The sequence below is a fragment of the Neoarius graeffei genome, chromosome 10 (assembly GCF_027579695.1).
Source record: "Neoarius graeffei isolate fNeoGra1 chromosome 10, fNeoGra1.pri, whole genome shotgun sequence".
Lineage (NCBI taxonomy): Eukaryota > Metazoa > Chordata > Actinopteri > Siluriformes > Ariidae > Neoarius > Neoarius graeffei.
The window spans coordinates 31,387,463-31,407,945 of NC_083578.1; the positions used below are offsets into that span (position 1 = coordinate 31,387,463).

The 20,483-nt window shown below is 42.7% G+C and overlaps 1 protein-coding gene across 1 annotated transcript in view; it reads left to right on the forward strand.

The window, feature by feature from the left end:
• Positions 1 to 20,483, forward strand: part of kif5aa (kinesin family member 5A, a) — an 87,977-nt gene that overhangs the window by 37,721 nt on the left and 29,773 nt on the right. The window contains exons 9-18 of the mRNA XM_060931707.1: positions 10,430 to 10,534; positions 10,675 to 10,823; positions 11,085 to 11,233; positions 11,541 to 11,758; positions 13,177 to 13,245; positions 13,440 to 13,646; positions 16,374 to 16,520; positions 16,643 to 16,831; positions 16,950 to 17,067; positions 17,434 to 17,483. Coding sequence (XP_060787690.1) covers positions 10,430 to 10,534; positions 10,675 to 10,823; positions 11,085 to 11,233; positions 11,541 to 11,758; positions 13,177 to 13,245; positions 13,440 to 13,646; positions 16,374 to 16,520; positions 16,643 to 16,831; positions 16,950 to 17,067; positions 17,434 to 17,483 — 1,401 coding nt within the window. The remainder of the gene's footprint in view (positions 1 to 10,429; positions 10,535 to 10,674; positions 10,824 to 11,084; positions 11,234 to 11,540; positions 11,759 to 13,176; positions 13,246 to 13,439; positions 13,647 to 16,373; positions 16,521 to 16,642; positions 16,832 to 16,949; positions 17,068 to 17,433; positions 17,484 to 20,483) is intronic.

A 20,483-nucleotide genomic window follows, 5' to 3' on the forward strand; every position in this document is an offset into this window, starting at 1 on the left:
ACGAGTACTTTATATCCCGATGCGAACTCCCTGAGGCGCGTACCCTTGTCGTACAGGCGGGTTTGTCATTCTTGGGCCTGCCGCAAATTCTCCTGGGTTAGGTGGGTGAGTGTGTGGAGTTTTGCACGCAGGTCAATAACGTATTGGATTTCATTTTTACTTGGTAAAGGTCCCTCCTCCCAATTTTCCCGCAGCACATCTAGAATGCCGCGCGGCTTACGCCCATATAACAATTCAAATGGGGAGAACCCCGTGGAGGCTTGGGGGACCTCTCGCACTGCAAACAACAAGGGGTAGAGCCACTTATCCCAATTACATGCGTCCTCACTTACGAATTTTTTAATTATATTCTTGAGGGTGCGATTGAACTGTTCAACTAAACCGTCCGTTTGTGGGTGATACACATTGGTGCGGATAGGCTTAATACCCAACAACCTATACAGTTCATTTAGTGTATGTGACATAAACGAGGTGCCTTGGTCAGTCAGAATCTCTTTCGGGATTCCAACTTGGGAGATAACGTGGAAGAGCGCTTCCGCAATACTGCGTGCTGAGATATTGCGAAGAGGCACCGCTTCCGGGTATCGCTTTGCATAGTCCACCAGAACTAATATAAAGCGGTACCCTCGTGTTGACTGATCTAATGGCCCGACGAGGTCCATCCCAATTCTTTCGAACGGGGTCTCGATTAATGGGAGAGGGCGCAAAGGCGCTTTTGGAATGGCCGCTGGATTTACTAACTGGCATTTACGGCATGCCGTACACCACCTACGGACATCGCCACGAATCCCTGGCCAATAGAACCGGGCCATTATTCGGGCTAGTGTTTTATCCTGCCCTAAGTGTCCAGCCATGGGATTAAAGTGAGCTGCCTGGAATACCAATTCCTGGCGGCTCTTCGGAATCAACAGCTGTGTGACTTGCTCTTTAGTTTGAGTTTCCTGCATCACTCGGTATAATCTATCCTTCATAATTGAGAAGTAGGGGAAGGACGGGGTGGCATTTGGCTGGAGCATTAAACCATCGATTACTCTCACTTGGTCAAATGCATGCCGCAGAGTCTCGTCTCGCGACTGCTGTAATGGAAAATCCGCGAGGGATTCCCCAATAGAGAGAGGAGGAGCCTGTGGCTCCTCACTCTGACGCGGAGATGACATAGATGGCTCTGTGACAGCTGCTCCCGCTAACGCGACACCAGGACCTCCACTTATTAAACTACAGCAGGACCCACTCTTCAGTAGGTGACTCATTAATTCCCCAAATCCCGGCCAATCCGCCCCCAAAATTATTGAGTGGGTAAGGCGAGGATTAACCGCTGCCTTCACTATAAATTTTTCCCCTCGAAAAAAATGTGGACCAACACTAAAGGGTAGTTGTGAACATCCCCGTGCACACACAACACCTTCACCAATTGTGCTCCCCCCAATGCCTGGTCTTGCACCAGGTTTTGGTGGATTGAGGTCTGATTACAACCAGAATCCACCAATGCCTGATGTGTATCCCCTTAGATACTCACCGGTATGCAATACGCTCCAGCCCAATCAAGGGTGGCTCCTGGCGCGTCGGGGGTCCGAACCACCGTGCCCACCTCCATTACCAAGCAATGCTGTTGGAGGTGGCCCGGCTCCCCGCAGCGCCAGGAAACCGGCCCGGGCTTCCTCTCTGCACTGGTGCTCTGGGGCTCACTCACCTGAGGGGGGGGAGAGACAGATACAGAAGGGAGAAACAAGAGGGCACCGCGGGTGCGGCGGGCCAGCTGGGGTGAGGCCGGCCCCCGCCTCCGCGGTGGGGGAACGGGGCGAGGATGAGACACAGGAGGAGAGGGGGAGAGAGAGGAGAGGGGAGAAGAGGTTGTCTGCTGTCCTGCCATCGGGACAGCCACCAAATGGTCCTCCGCCAGCTCGATTGCCTGATCCAGCGACGCCGGGCGGTGGCACTGGACCCACTCTGCAGCTCCAGCTGGTAGACGCGCGATGAACTGCTCCAGCACCACCTGGTCGATGATCCCCTCGGCGTCGCGCTTGTCGGCCCTCAACCACCGCCCGCAGGCATCCCGGAGTTGCTGGCCAAACGCAAACGGCCGGCCGACTTCCTCCAAGCGCAAAGCACAGAAGCACTGCCATTATTGCTCAGGGGTGCGCCCCACACGCTGGAGAACGGCCCGGCGAAGGTCCGCGTAGGCCAGCCGGCGGTCGGCGGGGAGCTGTAGCACGGCCAGCTGCACCTCTCCCGTTAGCAGGGGGAGGAGGCGCACCGTGTGCTGTTCCACCGGCCACCCCAAGGTCTCTGCTACCTGCTCAAAGAGCGTGAGGAAGGCCTCAGAGTCGTCCTGCGGGCCCATCTTCGTCAGGGTGAAGGGGGACGGGCCCGTGGCGGTGGACCCCGCCGACACGAGTAGGTGCCGGAACGCCTGTCGCTCTTCCTGCTGAGCCAGCACCAGGGCCTCGAACTGCTGTTCCTGTTCCTTCCAGAGGGTGACTAGTGCCTGGTGCTGGCTTTGCTGGGCTGTGGCGAGGGCGTGGACCAGCTCAGCAAAAGGGGAGGACTCCATGGGGCTGTTCTGCTTCAGCGCTCCAAGTCCCGGGTTTCGGCACCACTGTAGCAGTTCGGATGGGTGGGTGGAGCACAGAAGGACGGCAGGCCAGAACTGAGTTCACAAAACCCGTTTATTATAGCTTTCCAGCCTTAATTACACACATACACACACACTCCAGTCATCTGGTTGGGGAGAGAGCTCCCTCTGCTATCGCTCTCTCTCCTTAAATAGGGTGCGGTCACTGGGGAAGACACACAAACACATTAATCAACCTCAGGTGCAGTGATTCTGCCACTTACCTTCCCTGACTCCGCCCTCCGGTCACAGACCGATGCTTGGCCACGCCCCCGCTGCCACACCCCCACAGTCCAAAGACATGCAGGTTAGGCTAATTGTTGGCTCTAAATTGTCCATAGGTGTGAATGGTTGAGAGGAGAAAACCTCTATAATAATCCCATACACTCTAAAAAGGAATACTGCATATTACTTAATTCAATCAGTGAAACATTTTTACACTTAAAAACATTGAGTTGATTTGAAAGCTCTCAAATAGGTTAAAACAAAGCATGAGCAATAAGTAAATCTAAGTAATATTTTCAGTTACGTCTGAATTAATTGACTTGGCACAAATACCACATAAATTGAGTAAATGTAACAGAAATACTGTGTGAACCATATGGAAAACCTGAGTAGAAAGCACTAAAGAAACTGAGTAAAAATAATTGAAAACATTTGTAGGAGATAACTGCAAATTTGCTAATGACATACTAAAAAAATGTGTTGTACTGACTGATTTTTTTAACTTGATTTACTACATGCTGGATTTTATTTGAGAATATTCAGTACTATAAACCAAGATCTCACAAAGCATGAAAACTTTATTTTAAAACTTTTTTCCCACAGAAAATTACATTTTTTTTCCAACATATGCACATGCCAGCAGCAACATTATTTACGCTGTACAGTATAAGTAATAACCAAAAAGTGCATTTTAATAAGGATTTTTTTTTTTAAATACTTAGCTTGTCAACTTCTCCGCAAGAACTGGAGCTATGTCACAACAACAGAGGGGTTTCAACTGTGTTTTTCATCTGAATCATCACCAACTAACATTTAACTAATCAACATGTTGCTCTGTCTTACCACTCAAGTGTGGACATAACCTACAGCAGCACACTCGAAGCTGTTACAGGAAAAGCAACTCAGGATACCCAAGATCAAATGCCTCTGAACTAAAATGCTTCCTGCCAAATGGCCATGAAAAAAAGATGCATATTAAAGATACATATTAATGCAAGGTGTAATCTTCACACTAAACACATTGATGACTAGTAGCTAGACCTATCACAATCTGTAACATAAGGGCAAAAATCATCTCCACAGCAATCTTCACGTTTGGATATGACAATACACTGGTCAACTCGTATGCTTTTTTAAACACCTGCATTTCTCACAATTACAGATAATCCAAACTGAAAATATAAAAACTACTTTCTTCTTTAGAAGTACAACATTTAAGTCACTTCTGGTGAAACTGCCTTGAAACTCGAAATTAAAAATTGGATGCCTCATGCCTCACAGGAATGATCAAAGAAAAAAAAAATGCATATTAATGTAAAATGTAAATGTGCAATCAAAAAAACATCAGATCCTGCAATCAGAGTCAGACAACACCTGGAGACGTTTTGATGTAATGAAGCCATAGATTGTCCAAGTTTCTGTCCAGAAGAACCTCACTAATTACTGAGGGTACAGTCTGTTTTTTGCCTTACACGCATGGTCCAGTTGGGTATGAGTCTCATCTGTGCTCATCTACCCTACAGCCAACTATATCATTACATTGTTTTTCAGTCTTTGCACCTTTGTTGACAGGTTTCCAGCATCCACTTCAACGAGCATCTTTTGAAATACTTCAAAAGTGTATTTTAGAATTTTGGGGTATTTAAGGCCCAAGGCACAAGTTAGTCCAAGCAAGCAACAGCAGGCTCTGCTGAGATCCCCAAGGTGGTTGAGTATGATGGAACCCTCAATGATGATCCCTACATCCGTGACTTGTCCACTTTCATTATGCACAAGGTACAGGGCCATCATCTCTGCTGCCAGCTCTTCTTCCACATTGATGGGTGAATCATCAACATTCTGTAGACAGTGTAAAGGAAACTGGTTATAGCAGGCACGATGTCACCAAGATAAAATAAATTGCCAAACTAACGACTATTATTTTAACTAGCATATATAACAAATTTGAATGATGTGAACAGACACATGCAAATCACAATAATAATGACTTCACCACTAATGAAGGTATTTAAAGTATTTCTCCCTCTTATACTTAGAATGAAAAGGATCATCAGGACCAAAAGCTTTAGAGGATTACAGAGTTGTAATTTTTCAACTAACTCACTGATAACATTTTCGTCAACAGTGCAGTTATTCCGTGTCAAAATGTCTCTCACTAAATTTGGAATGTACTGAGATGATGATGCACAAATAAAATGGAGCTGTTCCACCAAGTCATCTAAACATTTACCTGAGACATTATAAATGCTTTCTAACTTCAACAAGATTGAACCAATTACTTCCACAAATGCACTTCTATGTCTTTCACTATCCAAATCTACAGTAGTATCCAACACATCATCAGTTGATTCCAGTGATGAAAAATGGCTTTCATTCTGTTGAACACTGGTAGAAATAGGAAGTCTGACAATCACATCAGCCTTTAAGTCATCACATGAGTAAGATTGGTGAGTAGCATAAGTGCCATATATGTTTGTTTTGAATTCACAACCATCAAACACACACACACACACACACTATTGTTTCTAGTCTTTTAAGATGAGAGTTAATGTGTTGAAAATAATCTTTAGTATTTGGAAAGCATGAGTCACAAATTTTACATTGAAAAGCTATCACATCTCATTGATTTTCAGTTTCCCCTGATTTGTGAGCTCTATACAAGTGTGTACACAAGCCACCCCAAGTTTTAAAGGAACATGGACAGTTCAAATGAATACAAGGCAGAAAATGTCCATGACCAAAATGTCCATGTTTCAGTTGATAGTGTTTAAGAAGTCTCCCCTTCGATGATGCCACAAATGTACAGAGTTTACACTGCCATTCCATACACTGTTACCTTACTGTGGGTTAAATGGGGAGCCCCAATGGCTCACAGGGCAGCGGTTATGTCGTGAGGCTCTGTTCTCCCTTCGTGACCTGGGTTCAAGTGTGGCCTACTGCCCTTTGCTGCTCGTCCTCCCTCTATCTTTTTCCTTCACATGTGTGTGGCTCCCACACTCATTCTGTAACATAAGGACAAAATTTTCAAAATGAAAGCACAATAAAAACCTCTGTTGCCACAGCAAGTTAAGAGACTATGGTCAGTATTCCAACAATACATTTGGGATAAACATAGGGTATGCTTTGCTAATATTAAAAAGAAACAACTTACCTCCCCTTTCTTCTTGATCAGTTGTTTCCCATGCTGAAAAGCAAATTTTGAAAATATATTGAATGCATGATAAAACTTACGGTATTTTGTTCCATGACAACCTAACACACAAGTCACTGAATTGCATGCGTTTATATTTCACTGAATACAAACCAGGCTTGGCTTAGATAGTTAATTATTTAGTTGATATGCAAAATCTCCTTTTTCCGGTGAACTTTTAAAATAAGGCTACTAGAGATACACACACTCTGTCGCTCCAGTGAGTGAGACAGGAGACCTGCACGGAAAATTAAGACAGAACCCAGCCTGTGACGTTCAGGTACATGAGAGACAACGATGATAAACAAACATAAGCACATGTGGCAACTTATCTTTGTCATTTCCTTGCTTGTGTTTAATCTTAATTACTTATAACTCACTTTTATCGTATTCTTTCCATCTTAGAAATATTGTTCACCTTCAATTCATTCCATGCATATGAAATTAAAACCAGAGAAAGAGATGAGAGCCGAGACGTCTCACAGCAGTGAGGGAAGAGGTTGTGTCCACACCACATAGTCCGCACTAGCTACGAGAATTCATACAGGATAGTTTGCGTTTACAAAGGACAAATTCAAGTGGACTAAAAACTGTCAACAAAACCCTGCGTGAATGCGCGAAGCCACCAAAACAGGAAATGAAGTGGTGTGTCTTCTTCGACTGAGACCACCTTGTCCAGGTGGACCAGAATCTGGCAGTTCGGTCCCTGGGAGAGGACTTGGTCAGCATTTAGAGGAGCCGAAAAGGCAGCCGTGTCAAGTTGGGTCAGGCAAGCCTGGCGCCTTGAGAAAACGCGATCTAAAACCTGCAAAGCTAGTCTGTGAAGCATCTTTGCTACAGTTGTAAATGCTAACGGTTGCTATGGCTAACTTGGCAGCTGGCAGGAAGAAAAGTTTTAGATTTTATTCCCAAACCTGCCTCCACCTTAAAATGTACAACATGTTGCAATTACACACATTAAATGTTCAAGCTACACAATGTGTCAAGGAAGCCTGTGACTAACTTAAAATAGTGTAACGCATTTGGTGATGAATGACTTCGTCGCAATAGTAATGTTTATCAACTGATATTTCATGCTCATGTCTGGCTTCTGTAACTTAGGAGGCTTATGAGAAATTGTAAATTTGTTAAAAATTGGCTACTTACGGTCGAGTCAGGTTCAAATTCAAATTGTTAGGAGCAGTAGCCTAGCCTAACAATAATCAATACCAGACAATGTGTAATATAAAGTGCAATATCTCTCCTGCTGCCCCCCCTTTCCCTTTTTCCCCCTCCTCTCTCTCTCCCCCTTCCTCTCTTCCCCATATCTTATTCTTTTTATGTTTGTATATGTAAATACTTAATTTATTTTAATTTATCTAGAAGTTTTTTCTCTATTTCTTTTTTCTGTTTATCTGTAATGATGCTGCTGGAATCTTAATTTCCCTGAGGGAACCCTCCCAAAGGGATCAATAAAGTTTTATCTAATCTAATCTAAATTCAATCCGTTGCGCCCGCCAAGCCAGCCAACATCTTTTTCAGATCTGTCCCAGAACTGTTAGGAAATGACGTCACGTAGTTAGTTCCACTCTGTTTACTTAATTTTTTAAGTTGTTAAGTTACATCTCAAATAAAATTGAGTTGAATTCTATAATAGTTGCACTTATTAAAACTAATTGCTCTTCGTAGTGTATTCTCAAAAATTTTGTTGAGACAAACAATAAATATTACAAATATTTAAACCATGTAATCTGTCAGTCAAATGCTAATTTATTTTAAATAAATAAACTTAATTTACATATGTATATTTCACACAAAGATTCCTGTTGGAGTTCCACTAACTAATTTTGATGTAGTCAAATCAAATACACATCATAATGATATTCAGCAATTTTATTAAGCATGCATACCTATATATTACTGTCACATTTACAGGGTCCTTGAATTATTTTTTAGAGTGTAAGGCAATGAGAAATCACTACTATAACATTCCCTAGACACTTTGATGGCTGAAGCTGTCAGAGCTGTAGTGATATGCCAAAATGGATGGATATCCTTGGCCAGGTAAATTGTCATGACATCAGCGATGTCCATTTGGCTCTTCCTCATTTTGTCATATGGAGTGCCTTTTTGAAACACCTTTGCTAAATTTGCTGCTGTTTCTAGCTGCAGTGCTGTTTGCATGAGATTTCTGTGCTGTCTGGATTTCAGCATTGTCTTTGGGCTGCTTTCTTGGTGGTTAAACAAATCCACCATGTTTCTTTGTCATGATGTACTTACCTGTTATTTGTGTGGTGTCTGAGTTATATAGAACTGCTGGATTTTACACTGGTTGAAATTTTCTAGACACCAACTCATCTCATGACATCTCATGTTGTCAGCCATCCTGTCTTGTTGCCAGTCAAATTGAGTGGTGGAGCGTATGATAAGGAACTGCCTACTTTTGGCATGTCTGTCGGGGAGAACACAAGCTGGATGAGAAAAATAAAGTACAGTCTATGTCATAAAACAGTTTGGGGAGCAATGTGTGTGTGTCGTCAGCACAACTGACAAAATGTCTGTAGAATCATGGTATATGTGAGCTCTCTGTAAAAAAAAAACAGATTGAAATGGAGACCTTACAGTTCATAGGCAAGGGTCGGAGGTGGAACATGGAATATCAACTTTATTTTCTAGAAGAACGACCCAAAAAGCGAATTCAATCTTCCTGGTGTCTAATTTGCACCATAAAATTGAATAAAACGGCTAAAATATACTGGTTTGCGCAAGTTCTGAAGGTTTGTTTACATCTCACTTAAATGCACTTTTACTGCCAGGAGACAGTCGTTGTGACATCATTCAAGGCAAAAAGACTGGGAACAGTTCTGTGTTTACTTGCGAACCGAGCACACGTGTACGGACTTTGGTCATGAGAGGTTGTGTAAAATGTCTGAAAGCGACAGCGATTTTGAAGTAGGAACTCTCCAAATTGAATATCGAGAGGTGAAACCATATATGTATGAACCTATGGCCGTTGCAAAGCAATCGGTGAATGTGGCACACTGGTTTGACCGTGCGGCCTCGGAATCGGACAGCGACTCGGTTGACTCTGATCGCGGTGACCCCAGACCTCAACAAGACTCATGCCCAAATGATTTATCCTGGTAGTTATGATAAATTCCTACTTTCATTGTAATACTAAATAAGAGCTCTTTTGAAGAATAATTAAACCGCCCTCCCTAGTGGATATAGGTAACGATTACTTGACAGTGCGCCGGTAGGCCACATTAGCCTGCCATCCACAGCATTATACTATTTATAGCCTACTCTAAGCGAGGAAATATCCCTTTGTCTCATTTCCACAATGATTGTACAGGATCCTGCAGGATTCTTGACTTGTCAATTGCAAGGAAAGGTAAAAATGTTTACTTCCAATCTTCTCCTTTTTGCTTGAGGGTTGTTGGTCCATTTCTTCTTTGACTACTTGATTTTGTTTCACGCGCACAATCCACTCTCTCCACCTCTTCTCCTCTTTCGGAAAAAGCCAACCCTCTGGCTTCACGCGCACAATCCACTCTCTCCGCCTCGTCTCTTCTTCCGGAAAAAAACAACCCATTCGCTCTGCCTCTTCTCCTCTTTCGGAAAAAGCCAACCCGCTCGCTCCGCCTCTTCTCCTCTTTCGGAAAAAGCCAATCCACTCTCTCCGCCTCTTTTCCTCTCTCAGAAAAAGGTAAAAACTTCTTCCTAAACCGGTCCTGTTGTTACAGTTCACCGCATAACAATAAGGCATGGTTTTTCTTTGGAAATTCCCAAACGCGCGTCTGCACTCAAGCCGAACGGCAATGCAAGTAAACGGAAGTGGACTCAACTCAAGCGGTTTGTTTGTCTTGAATGATGTCACGCGCCGAGTGGTCACGAAATCACTGAACAGAAATTCGCCGAAATCTGCACTAACTTATTTTAATTATTACTTATTAACAATACTTCTTGGGACCAGAAGAAAATTACAGAGGGTTTTTTAACATATAAAGTTTCAAATGTGCATAAATTGAAAACCGTTGCCTATGATCTTTAAGATGGAGACATTTTAACTGTTCAAGATTTTAAATCGTCATATCACCCACTCCTAATTGTGCTCCAGAAAACTGTTTGCAGTGAGTTTAGTGGTGACTAGTTTTGGTGTCTCTCTCTACATGTCATTTGATTGTTTAAAAAAAAAATCAAATTGTTTCAGAGACTTTTGACTGTTTACTATTTAACTTTATTAAGTTATGTGGAATTAATAGGTTGCACAGATTTTCATGCTCAGATCTTAGATCTTTTCACGGAAGGCATACATATGTTATATTCAGTGCTGATATGATGAGCATGTATTACCTAAACGTGGTAAAGTGTGCAATGTGGTGGTTTTTTTTATTTTTTTTTATTTATTCCCTGTTTATTAGGTCAGTAAGACTGGTGCAGCTGGTGCTGTTTTAGATGAGGCTAAAAACATCAACAAGTCTCTTTCTGCCTTGGGCAATGTCATATCTGCTCTTGCTGAGGGAACGGTGAGTACACACACACACACACACACACACACACACACACACACACACACACGCACTGTATATTTGAATGCAAACGCAAACACATACAAATACACATTAACCCATTTATTTAACTTGTGTCTGTCTGTCTGTCTGAGCAGAAGACGCATGTGCCATACCGTGACAGCAAGATGACGCGGATCCTGCAGGACTCTCTGGGGGGTAACTGCAGAACCACCATGTTTATCTGCTGCTCTCCCTCGAGTTTCAATGAAGCTGAAACCAGATCAACTCTCATGTTTGGACAACGGTATCACAGTTACACAAACACATTAGAAATAGAAAACAGATTGTTTTAAAATAAGTGAGAAATGATGGAACATAACATAATGAAATGTTGGGTCACTTATTTACAACTTACTGTACTATTAGTGTTTTAGTAGTATCAGAGCTCATTAAGAATCTTTTTTTTTCCCCATCACTGCCTCAGAACTTCCTTTTATATTTCTGATGTGCAAAAGTAAATTTAGTTTTCTGTTTTTATCTCATCTTTTTCCTATCACCCTGTCAGTGCGAAGACAATCAAGAACACCGCCTCTATAAATCTTGAGCTGACAGCAGAGCAATGGAAGAGGAAGTATGAGAAAGAAAAAGAAAAGAATAAGACTCTGAGAGACACTATTCAGAGGCTGGAGGCTGAGCTGAAACGCTGGCGCAATGGTGAGACAAAGGCCCACGCACACACTCGGCAGTATGTACATATACAGAACATCTGGAGCCAAAAAAAAAACACCCTGACCATTGTATGCTAAAGGAGGTTACTCTAAAACTGTTGTACTCGTAGGCTTACTGTAATTTTATCTTCATATATAGTCTGTGTTGTACAAAATAGTGTAGCTATCACCGTGTTACTTGAGTTGAGAAAAGTGACTTATTTACTTTGTAGCCCTCAAGATTGTTAATTTTGAAATAATCACATAGCACTTTGCATGACTGTCAATGCTTTTCCCTGTTTATTCATTATTAGGAGAAGAAGTGCCAGAGGTGGAACAGACTTCTGCCGAGATGACAAAATTGGAGAACATTGATGAGTCTCTGGATAATGAGAAAGAGATTGAGCGACAAAAGGAGAAAGAGAGAGAGAGGAGCTTGGATACCTCCTCCATCGTGGTGCGTATCTCGGAGGAGGAGCGGCAGAAGTATGAGGAAGAGATCCGGAAGCTTTACCGCCAGCTGGATGACAAGGTTTTCTCTCTAACATAGGAACACACACTGAAACATTAAAGGGGACATATTATCAAAAACACACTTTTTCAGTGCTTGTGCACATATATTTGGGTATCTGGAGTGCCTATCAACCCACAAACTCTGAAATGAGACAACCCACTCAGTTTCTTTTATGGTGCCTCTTTCAGAAAGCATGTGTTTTAACAAGCCGTTCAGATTTGGCTCCCCTTTCTATGTCATAAATGGAGCTCAGCCGACAGAAGAGGGAGGTAGGGTGAGCAGTGGGTCATTATCATTTAAAGGAACAGTCCACCGTACTTCCATAATGAAATATGCTCTTATCTGAATTGAGACGAGCTGCTCCGTACCTGTCCGAGCTTTGCGCGACCTCCCAGTCAGTCAGACGCAGTCAGACGCGCTGTCACTCCTGTTAGCAATGTAGCTAGGCTCAGTATGGCCAATGGTATTTTTTGGGGCTGTAGTTAGATGCGACCAAACTCTTCCGCGTTTTTCCTGTTTACATAGGTTTATATGACCAGTGATATGAAACAAGTTCACTTACACAAATTGAAACGTAGCGATTTTCTATGCTATGGAAAGTCCGCACTATAATGACAGGCGTACTAACACCTTCTGCGCGCTTCGGCAGCGCATTGATACGGAGCTCAGATATCAATGCGCTGCCGAAGCGCGTAGAAGGTGTTAGTACGCCTGTCATTATAGTGCGGACTTTCCATAGCATAGAAAATCGCTACGTTTCAATTTGTGTAAGTGAACTTGTTTCATATCACTGGTCATATAAACCTATGTAAACAGGAAAAACACGGAAGAGTTTGGTCGCATCTAACTACAGCCCCAAAAAATACCATTGGCCATACTGAGCCTAGCTACATTGCTAACAGAAGTGACAGCACGTCTGACTGCGTCTGACTGACTGGGAGGTTGCGCAAAGCTCGGACAGGTACGGAGCAGCTCGTCTCAATTCAGATAAGAGCATATTTCATTATGGAAGTACGGTGGACTGTTCCTTTAAAGGAACAGGCACTCAAATTGGGTGTTTTAAACAGGGCTGTTTAGACAGGGTGAGAAGCAAGCTATGGTGCTTTATCCTTGTGGTATTTTGACTAGAGTCTGTTACAGACATTTCATTAAGAACTCAGAGAGCTGTGTCAACTTGTGGAAAACGCATATAATGTGTCATCTTTAATATCACTTTCTGTAGACTTTCTGCTTTGTGATGCTATACTGTATTTTGCTAAGTAAAAGATTTTTGCAAATAAATATAAGAATGAAATTATCCTGAAACCCTAAATGTAAGCAGCTAAGACATTGCTATCTGATTCTTCATTAAAATCTGAAGGTTTTTTTGACATCTTTTAAACTGGGTTATCTCTCTCTGTCTTTCTGTCTCTGTCTTTCCTTGTATGTGTGTGTAGGATGATGAGATTAATCTGCAGTGTCAGTTGGTTGAGAAGCTTAAACAGCAAATGCTGGCTCAAGATGAGGTGTTTATATTCATTATTTAAAGACACAGTGCTTTACTTATGTAGTTTACGTATACATTTGACATTTTTTTAATATACTGTCACTATTGTTCATCTGCGTGTATCTGTCTGCTGATGTTGTTAATATGTTAATATACTGTACATGTTTATTTGGATATGCGTACGGTTGTTACTTTTTTTTGTTTTTGTTACAGCTGCTGGCATCAACACGTGGGGACAGTGATAAGGTGCAGAGTGAACTTGGCCGGTTGCAGTCAGAGAGTGAAAGCGCGAAGGCCGAAGTGAGGGAAGTGCTGCAGGCGCTTGAGGAGCTTGCTGTCAACTATGACCAGAAGAGTCAGGAGGTGGAGGAGAAGAGCCTGCACAACAAACAACTGGCTGAGCAGCTCAGCCAAAAAATGGTACAACAGCACACACACCCATACACACAAACATGCATGAACATTCAGGAAACGTTATTGAGGTATTTCACTCACGTGACCAAGTCATGTGACGCTGCCATTTTGGACGGCACGGCTCGAATCAGTTTGAATGCGAGGAAGGCGACAAACGAAAAACATAAAAGAAAAAGGAGCGAGATGCAGAAAACACCTTCACTATCCAGCGACGTAGGGCATTTACAGGGCGAGCAGAGGGAGAGGGATTTGCAAAAATTGAGGTTAGCAGGCTTAGAGAACGACGTTTACCTGCTTCCACCAGGATTGTTCACTGACGTACGGAAGTACACGAAGCCCTCGTCTTTACCTGACTTCGGCCCACATGATCTGTATACCTATGTCGTTAAAAACCCATCGCCATACACAGGTATTGATCTGAAAGCGTATACGAGTTTGGATGCCTACAAATATTTTGTGTCAGGCTGGGTAACATGCCTACATCAGCGGGTCGTCCCTGGAGCCGGTGGTCGCCATCTGATTACAGCTAAGGTTTGTTCACATTTTCATTTACTTTCGGTCCTCAGGATAAACAAAATGTTATTAAATGTCATTGAAATAACTTCTTAGTCTGTTGAGACATGGCCCGTTATAAATTTGCTGTTACCAGGCAATGACCAAGAACTGTATTATTAGGGTCGGTGTAGTTGTAGCAGTGTATTAGCAACTAGCTGTTAGCACTAGCTAATGTCAACAACATAGTAGCTGGTATGTTACTGTAGCAATGATTACGTTCAGTCATTTGGATGACTGTTAAAACCTTTCAGTCTCAAGTTTTTCCTTTACTGGATTTACTAGTTTACTGAGCCATCGCGCGCTCTCCGGCCGAGCCGGGAGCCATCGCGCGCTCTCCGGCCGAGCCCGGAGCCATCGCGCGCTCTCCGGCCGAGCCCGGAGCCATCGCGCGCTCTCCGGCCGAGCCCGGAGCCATCGCGCGCTCTCCGGCCGAGCCCGGAGCCATCGCGCGCTCTCCGGCCGAGCCCGGAGCCATCGCGCGCTCTCCGGCCGAGCCCGGAGCCATCGCGCGCTCTCCGGCCGAGCCCGGAGCCATCGCGCGCTCTCCGGCCGAGCCCGGAGCCATCGCGCGCTCTCCGGCCGAGCCCGGAGCCATCGCGCGCTCTCCGGCCGAGCCCGGAGCCATCGCGCGCTCTCCGGCCGAGCCCGGAGCCATCGCGCGCTCTCCGGCCGAGCCCGGAGCCATCGCGCGCTCTCCGGCCGAGCCCGGAGCCATCGCGCGCTCTCCGGCCGAGCCCGGAGCCATCGCGCGCTAGCTCAGTAAACTAGTAAATCCAGTAAAGGAAAAACTTGAGACTGAAAGGTTTTAACAGTCATCCAAATGACTGAACGTAAATATTGCTACAGTAACATACCAGCTACTATGTTGTTGACATTAGCTAGCTTGCCGTCCAAAATGGTGGACACCGGGGCGTCACGTGACCCTGTGACGTCAGGTGAAATACCTCAATACACCCTGATAAGGAATCTAGCAAATGAATTGTATACGGTAAGCCACAAAGCCATTTTTGGCACTAGAAAGTGAACGGCTGGTGGGAGGTAAACAATCTGCATGTCATATCAGGACACTACACAATATCTGGTACATTTCATTGGTGTTGAAATTACATATAAATCATAACAATACAAAAAATGGTGTGGGGGAAAAATGAGATGCAAGGGGCTGGTTTTGAAAATAAATTTCCTGGTTTTCTTTCCTGGTAGTTTCAGGTATGTCAGGTGACTGCATTAAAATCTAAGTCAATACAATCTATTCAGATTTTACAAAAATAATTTTACTCATTTCTCATAGTGAAAAATTACATCCGACAATTTGGTGTTCTATCCAGGGATACCAAAAGCCTTGGGATCTTTTTTGCACACAAACATAATGCAACGGGGGGGGGGGAACAACTATGCATTTTACCTAGAGCAATCCGAAACCGCTTCCAAATCTCAGAAGTGCCCTTCATCAAAATACGCACAACAAACAGAACAATCAACGCAACAAAGCATAACAAAAAGCTGTTAAAAGACACCTGATTAATGATGTGACTATCCCCTGTGATCCCTCAGTGAGCACTAATCTTTGCAACCGGGGTTGGGTTTCCCAATAACGTTGCATTTTAGGGCTAAAGAGGGAGTTTAAATGTGCTCTTAAAAAATGAACGTTGTCTCTGATTGTAAGAGTCCTTCGGAGGCGCATGTGCATTCTGTATATTCAGCTGCGAGTGAGACACTCTTTGTTGTGAAAGAGTGGTCCAGGTCCATCGTAAGTTAAGAGTGAACTAAAGTCCTACTTTGGTGATGACGTTGTTTGGAAACCATGGAGTAAGAGGCAGTTAAAGACGCTCTTAGCCTTAACAGGCTTTCAGGAAACCCACCCCTGACCTTTGAATCTGGGAATTGATCTTCCTATTTTCCACTTCCCATGAATTAATGTTATTATACCATACAATATAACTATTACTTCATCCCTATTTAAGATTTATGATTTACGACTAGGTTTAATTATTTGTCACAAATCGTTTCACACACATTAGAGCTTACACATGGCTCAACTTTTTCTGCAAACTAAAACTGAACAAGTATAAAAATGGATCAACTAGAGTCTGTGCTTGTTCACTTGGAGTTCCTTATGCTCCTTAGTTTTCTCTGCCTTGCTCAGCACATCATCATCTCTCTCACTACTACTTTTAGGCCAGTCTAATGGAACTGGAAGCTGAACTGGCTCAGATGCAAGAGGTGAGCTCGCAGCAGAGGAAGCGCATTGCTGATGTGTTGAATGGCTTAATGAGGGACCTGAGTGAGTTCAGCACCATTGTGGGCAATGGAGAAATCAAACTGGTAAATATGTATATCCAGTATTTATTAATTGGAAATGCTACCCAAAGAAGGTCAGTTACAGGGTGATTGTTTCATTTCAAACTCTTCACATTTTACATCAAATTTTTTGTATGTCTCTTTAGCCAGTAGAAATTAGTGGGGCTATAGAGGAGGAGTTCACTGTGGCCAGGCTTTACATCAGTAAGATCAAATCAGAGGTGAAGTCGATGGTGAAGCGGTGCAGACAGCTGGAGAGCATGCAGCTGGAGTGCCACCGCAAAATGGAGGAGACTGGTCGAGAACTCTCCTCCTGCCAGCTCCTCATTTCACAGGTCTATATTCTGAGAGAGACAATTAGCTGTTTGGACTACTTACCTTTATGTTAAAGTCCAATAATGAGTGGATTACAACTTAATTTTTTACAACCTCCTTGTGTGACTATGTGTTTAGCATGAGGCAAAGATCCGGTCTCTCACTGAGTATATGCAGAATGTGGAGCAGAAGAAGAGACAGCTAGAGGATAGCTATGATGCTCTGAGTGAAGAACTGTCCCTGTTACAGAATCCAGGTAAGGCATACACATAACCAACAAGCATGTTATGGATCTGTAACACACAGTGTGTTAGGGCAAATCATAATCATTGTTCATTATACTTAAAGTAACACATGTAAAATAAGACCTTGCAATGTAATGTTTGGAAACACCATTATTCAGCTTATTGTACAGTATAGAGTAGGTCCTTTTAAAATATGCAGTTTATACCAGATGTGCTGGATGTTTGGAGATTAGGGTGGTTGGTCAAATATTATTCAATGGTAGAAATTTGCAATAAATAGAAGTATTTTTAAAAAGAGAACGGAGGCAAAAATATCTCATGTTCTAGAAAAGGCATGCATACTCACAAGTTTAACATGCTTTAAAATGCCATTGTAGAACAGCAGGATGGAGCAGAAAAGCCAGAGACAGGGGAGCCTGATGGAAAGGTAAGTGATTATGATATTTCTATTTGTTTATTTCTTCTGTAAAATGTTCAGATTTCATAATGCATATGTTTTGTCAATAAATGTCTGTCTTTCAAAAATAATAATAATCCATTTGAACTTCTTGACACGAGATTGTAGACAGAGATTCTATTCGGCTACATTAACATTTACATCATTTAACATCCATGCTGCATAAATATTGTGCAGTCCCATCCAAAAGTGCTGGAATAGCAAGGCCAGTTCTTTTGTTTTAGCAATAAACTGAAGAGCAAGCTGAATGTGAGATGATAGATCATAATTGCACCTTTAATTTCCTGATATTTACATCTAAATGTGTTAAATAACTTAGAACATGGCATGGCACCTTTTGTTTGAACCCACCCATATTTCAGGTGGTCAGAAATATTGGAACACATCACTGACCAGTGTTTCTTGTTGTCCAGGTGTGCCAAATTAGATTAATTGTTTAAACAATTAATAGCTCTGAATGTCTACCTTTGATTTGTGCCCTGTGCCCTTCACCTGTGAAGACCGTATTTGTTGTTAAAAAGGAAAAACCAGCAGTGAGCTGCCTATTGGAGAAAAGGAATATTTTTGAAAAAGCTTTTTTGAAGCTGAGAAGAGAGGGGAAATATATCAGGGCCACTGCACAAGGATTGGATGTAGCCAGTGCAACAATTTGGAATGTCCTGAAAAAGAAAGAAGCCACTGCTGTACTAATACCCAGACATCAAACAGATCTGCCAAGGAAAACAACAGCAGTTGATGAGAGAGACTTTATGAGAGCTGTGAGGAAAAAACCCAAAAACAACAATTAGTGACATCACCAAGAACCTCTATGTTACAGGGGTGAAGGTATCACAATCCACCATTCAAAGAAGACTTCAAGAGCAGAAATATAGAGGCAAACCCACAAGATGCAAATGACTCATCAGCAGGGAGAATTGGAAGACCAGATTGGAATTTAAAAAGAAATACAGAGATGAGCCACAAATGTTCTTGAACCAAGATTAAAACCTCTGCCAAAGTGATGGAAAGGCCAAAGTGTGGAGGAAGAAAGAATCTGCTCATGATCCAGAATGTATGCACTCATTGGTGAAGCACGATGGAGGTAGTGTCATGGTTTGAGCTTGCATAACTGCTTCTGGAATGGCCTCACTAATCTTTACTGATGAATCAACTCATGATGGTAGCAGCAGAATGAACGTCTGCCAATTTACAGAGAAATGCATCCAATCTAACTGGGAGGAACTTCAGCAGGCAGCAAGACAATAACCCGAGACACACTGACAACACAACAAAGGACTTTATCAAGGGAAAAAAGCTGAAGGTTTTAGACTGGCCAAGACAATCACCAGACCTTAAAGGGTACTGGTCCAGCATTTAAACATGATCAATATCAAGCTCTAATTCTAATAATGCACACAAGTGCAGCCACTTGATTATCTATCATATGCTTAAAACTTTAAAAGCACATGAAGTTTTATTGCACATAGGCAACCAATATCGCATCCAGGATGTGACGTAAATTCGTTGATAGCCAGGTACCGGAAGGTAAGTGTAGTCGATGTACAGTGGTGCTTGAAAGTTTGTGAACCCTTTAGAATTTTCTATATTTCTGTATAAATATGACCTAAAACATCATCAGATTTTTACACAAGTCCTAAAAGTAGATAAAAAGAAGCCAGTTAAACAAATGAGACAAAAATATTATACTTGGTCATTTATTTATTGAGGAAAATGATCTAATATTACATATCTGTGAGTGGCAAAAGTATGTGGACCTCTGGGATTAGCAGTTAATTTGAAGGTGAAATTAGAGTCAGCTGTTTTCAATCAATGGAATGACAATCAGGTGTGAGTGGGCACCCTGTTTTATTTAAAGAACAGGGATCTATCAAAGTCTGATCTTCACAACACATGTTTGTGGAAGTGTATCATGGCATGAACAAAGGAGATTTCTGAGGACCTCAGAAAAAGAGTTGTTGATGCTCATCAGGCTGGAAAAGGTTACAAAACCATCTCTAAAGAGTTTGGACTCCACCAATCCACAGTCAGACAGATTGTGTACAAATGGAGGAAATTCAAGACCATTGTTACCCTCCCCAGGAGTGGTCAACCAACAAAGATCACTCCAAGAGCAAGGCGTGTAACAGTTGGCGAGGTCACAAAGGACCCCAGGGTAACTTCTAAGCAACTGAAGGCCTCTCTCACATTGGCTAATGTTAATGTTCATGAGTCCACCATCAGGAGAACACTGAACAACAATGGTGTGCATGGCAGGGTTGCAAGGAGAAAGCCACTGCTCTCCAAAAAGAACATTGCTGCTCATTTGCAGTTTGCTAAAGATCACGTGGACAAGCCAGAAGGCTATTGAAAAAAATGTTTTGTGGACGGATGAGACCAAAATAGAACTTTTTTGTTTAAATGAGAAGTGTTATGTTTGGAGAAAGGAAAGCACTGCATTCCAGTATAAGAACCTTATCCCATCTGTGAAACATGGTGGTGGTATTTTCATGGTTTGGACCTGTTTTGCTGCATCTGGGCCAGGATGGCTTGCCATCATTGATGGAACAATGAATTCTGAATTATACCAGCGAATTCTAAAGGAAAATGTCAGGACATCTGTCCATAAATTGAATCTCAAGAGAAGGTGGGTCATGCAGCAAGACAACAGCCCTAAGCACACAAGTCGTTCTACCAAAGAATGGTTAAAGAAGAATAAAGTTAATGTCTTGGAATGGCCAAGTCAAAGTCCTGACTTTATTCAGATGGAAGCGTTATCTTCAAGTCAGTATGGACAGTGGAGAAACCAGATATCTGTATGAATCTCAGAAAAGGACTATCCGCATCTGGTAAATGATTTCAGTAGCGAATCATCAGATGATTCTAATGATGAAATCAGTGGTGCTTTGCAAGCACAAAATTGGGAAGGCAGGAAAAAAGGTTTGTTAGTTATTTGGTGCTGATGTGGAAAGTGTGCCAAGCTGAAAACTGACA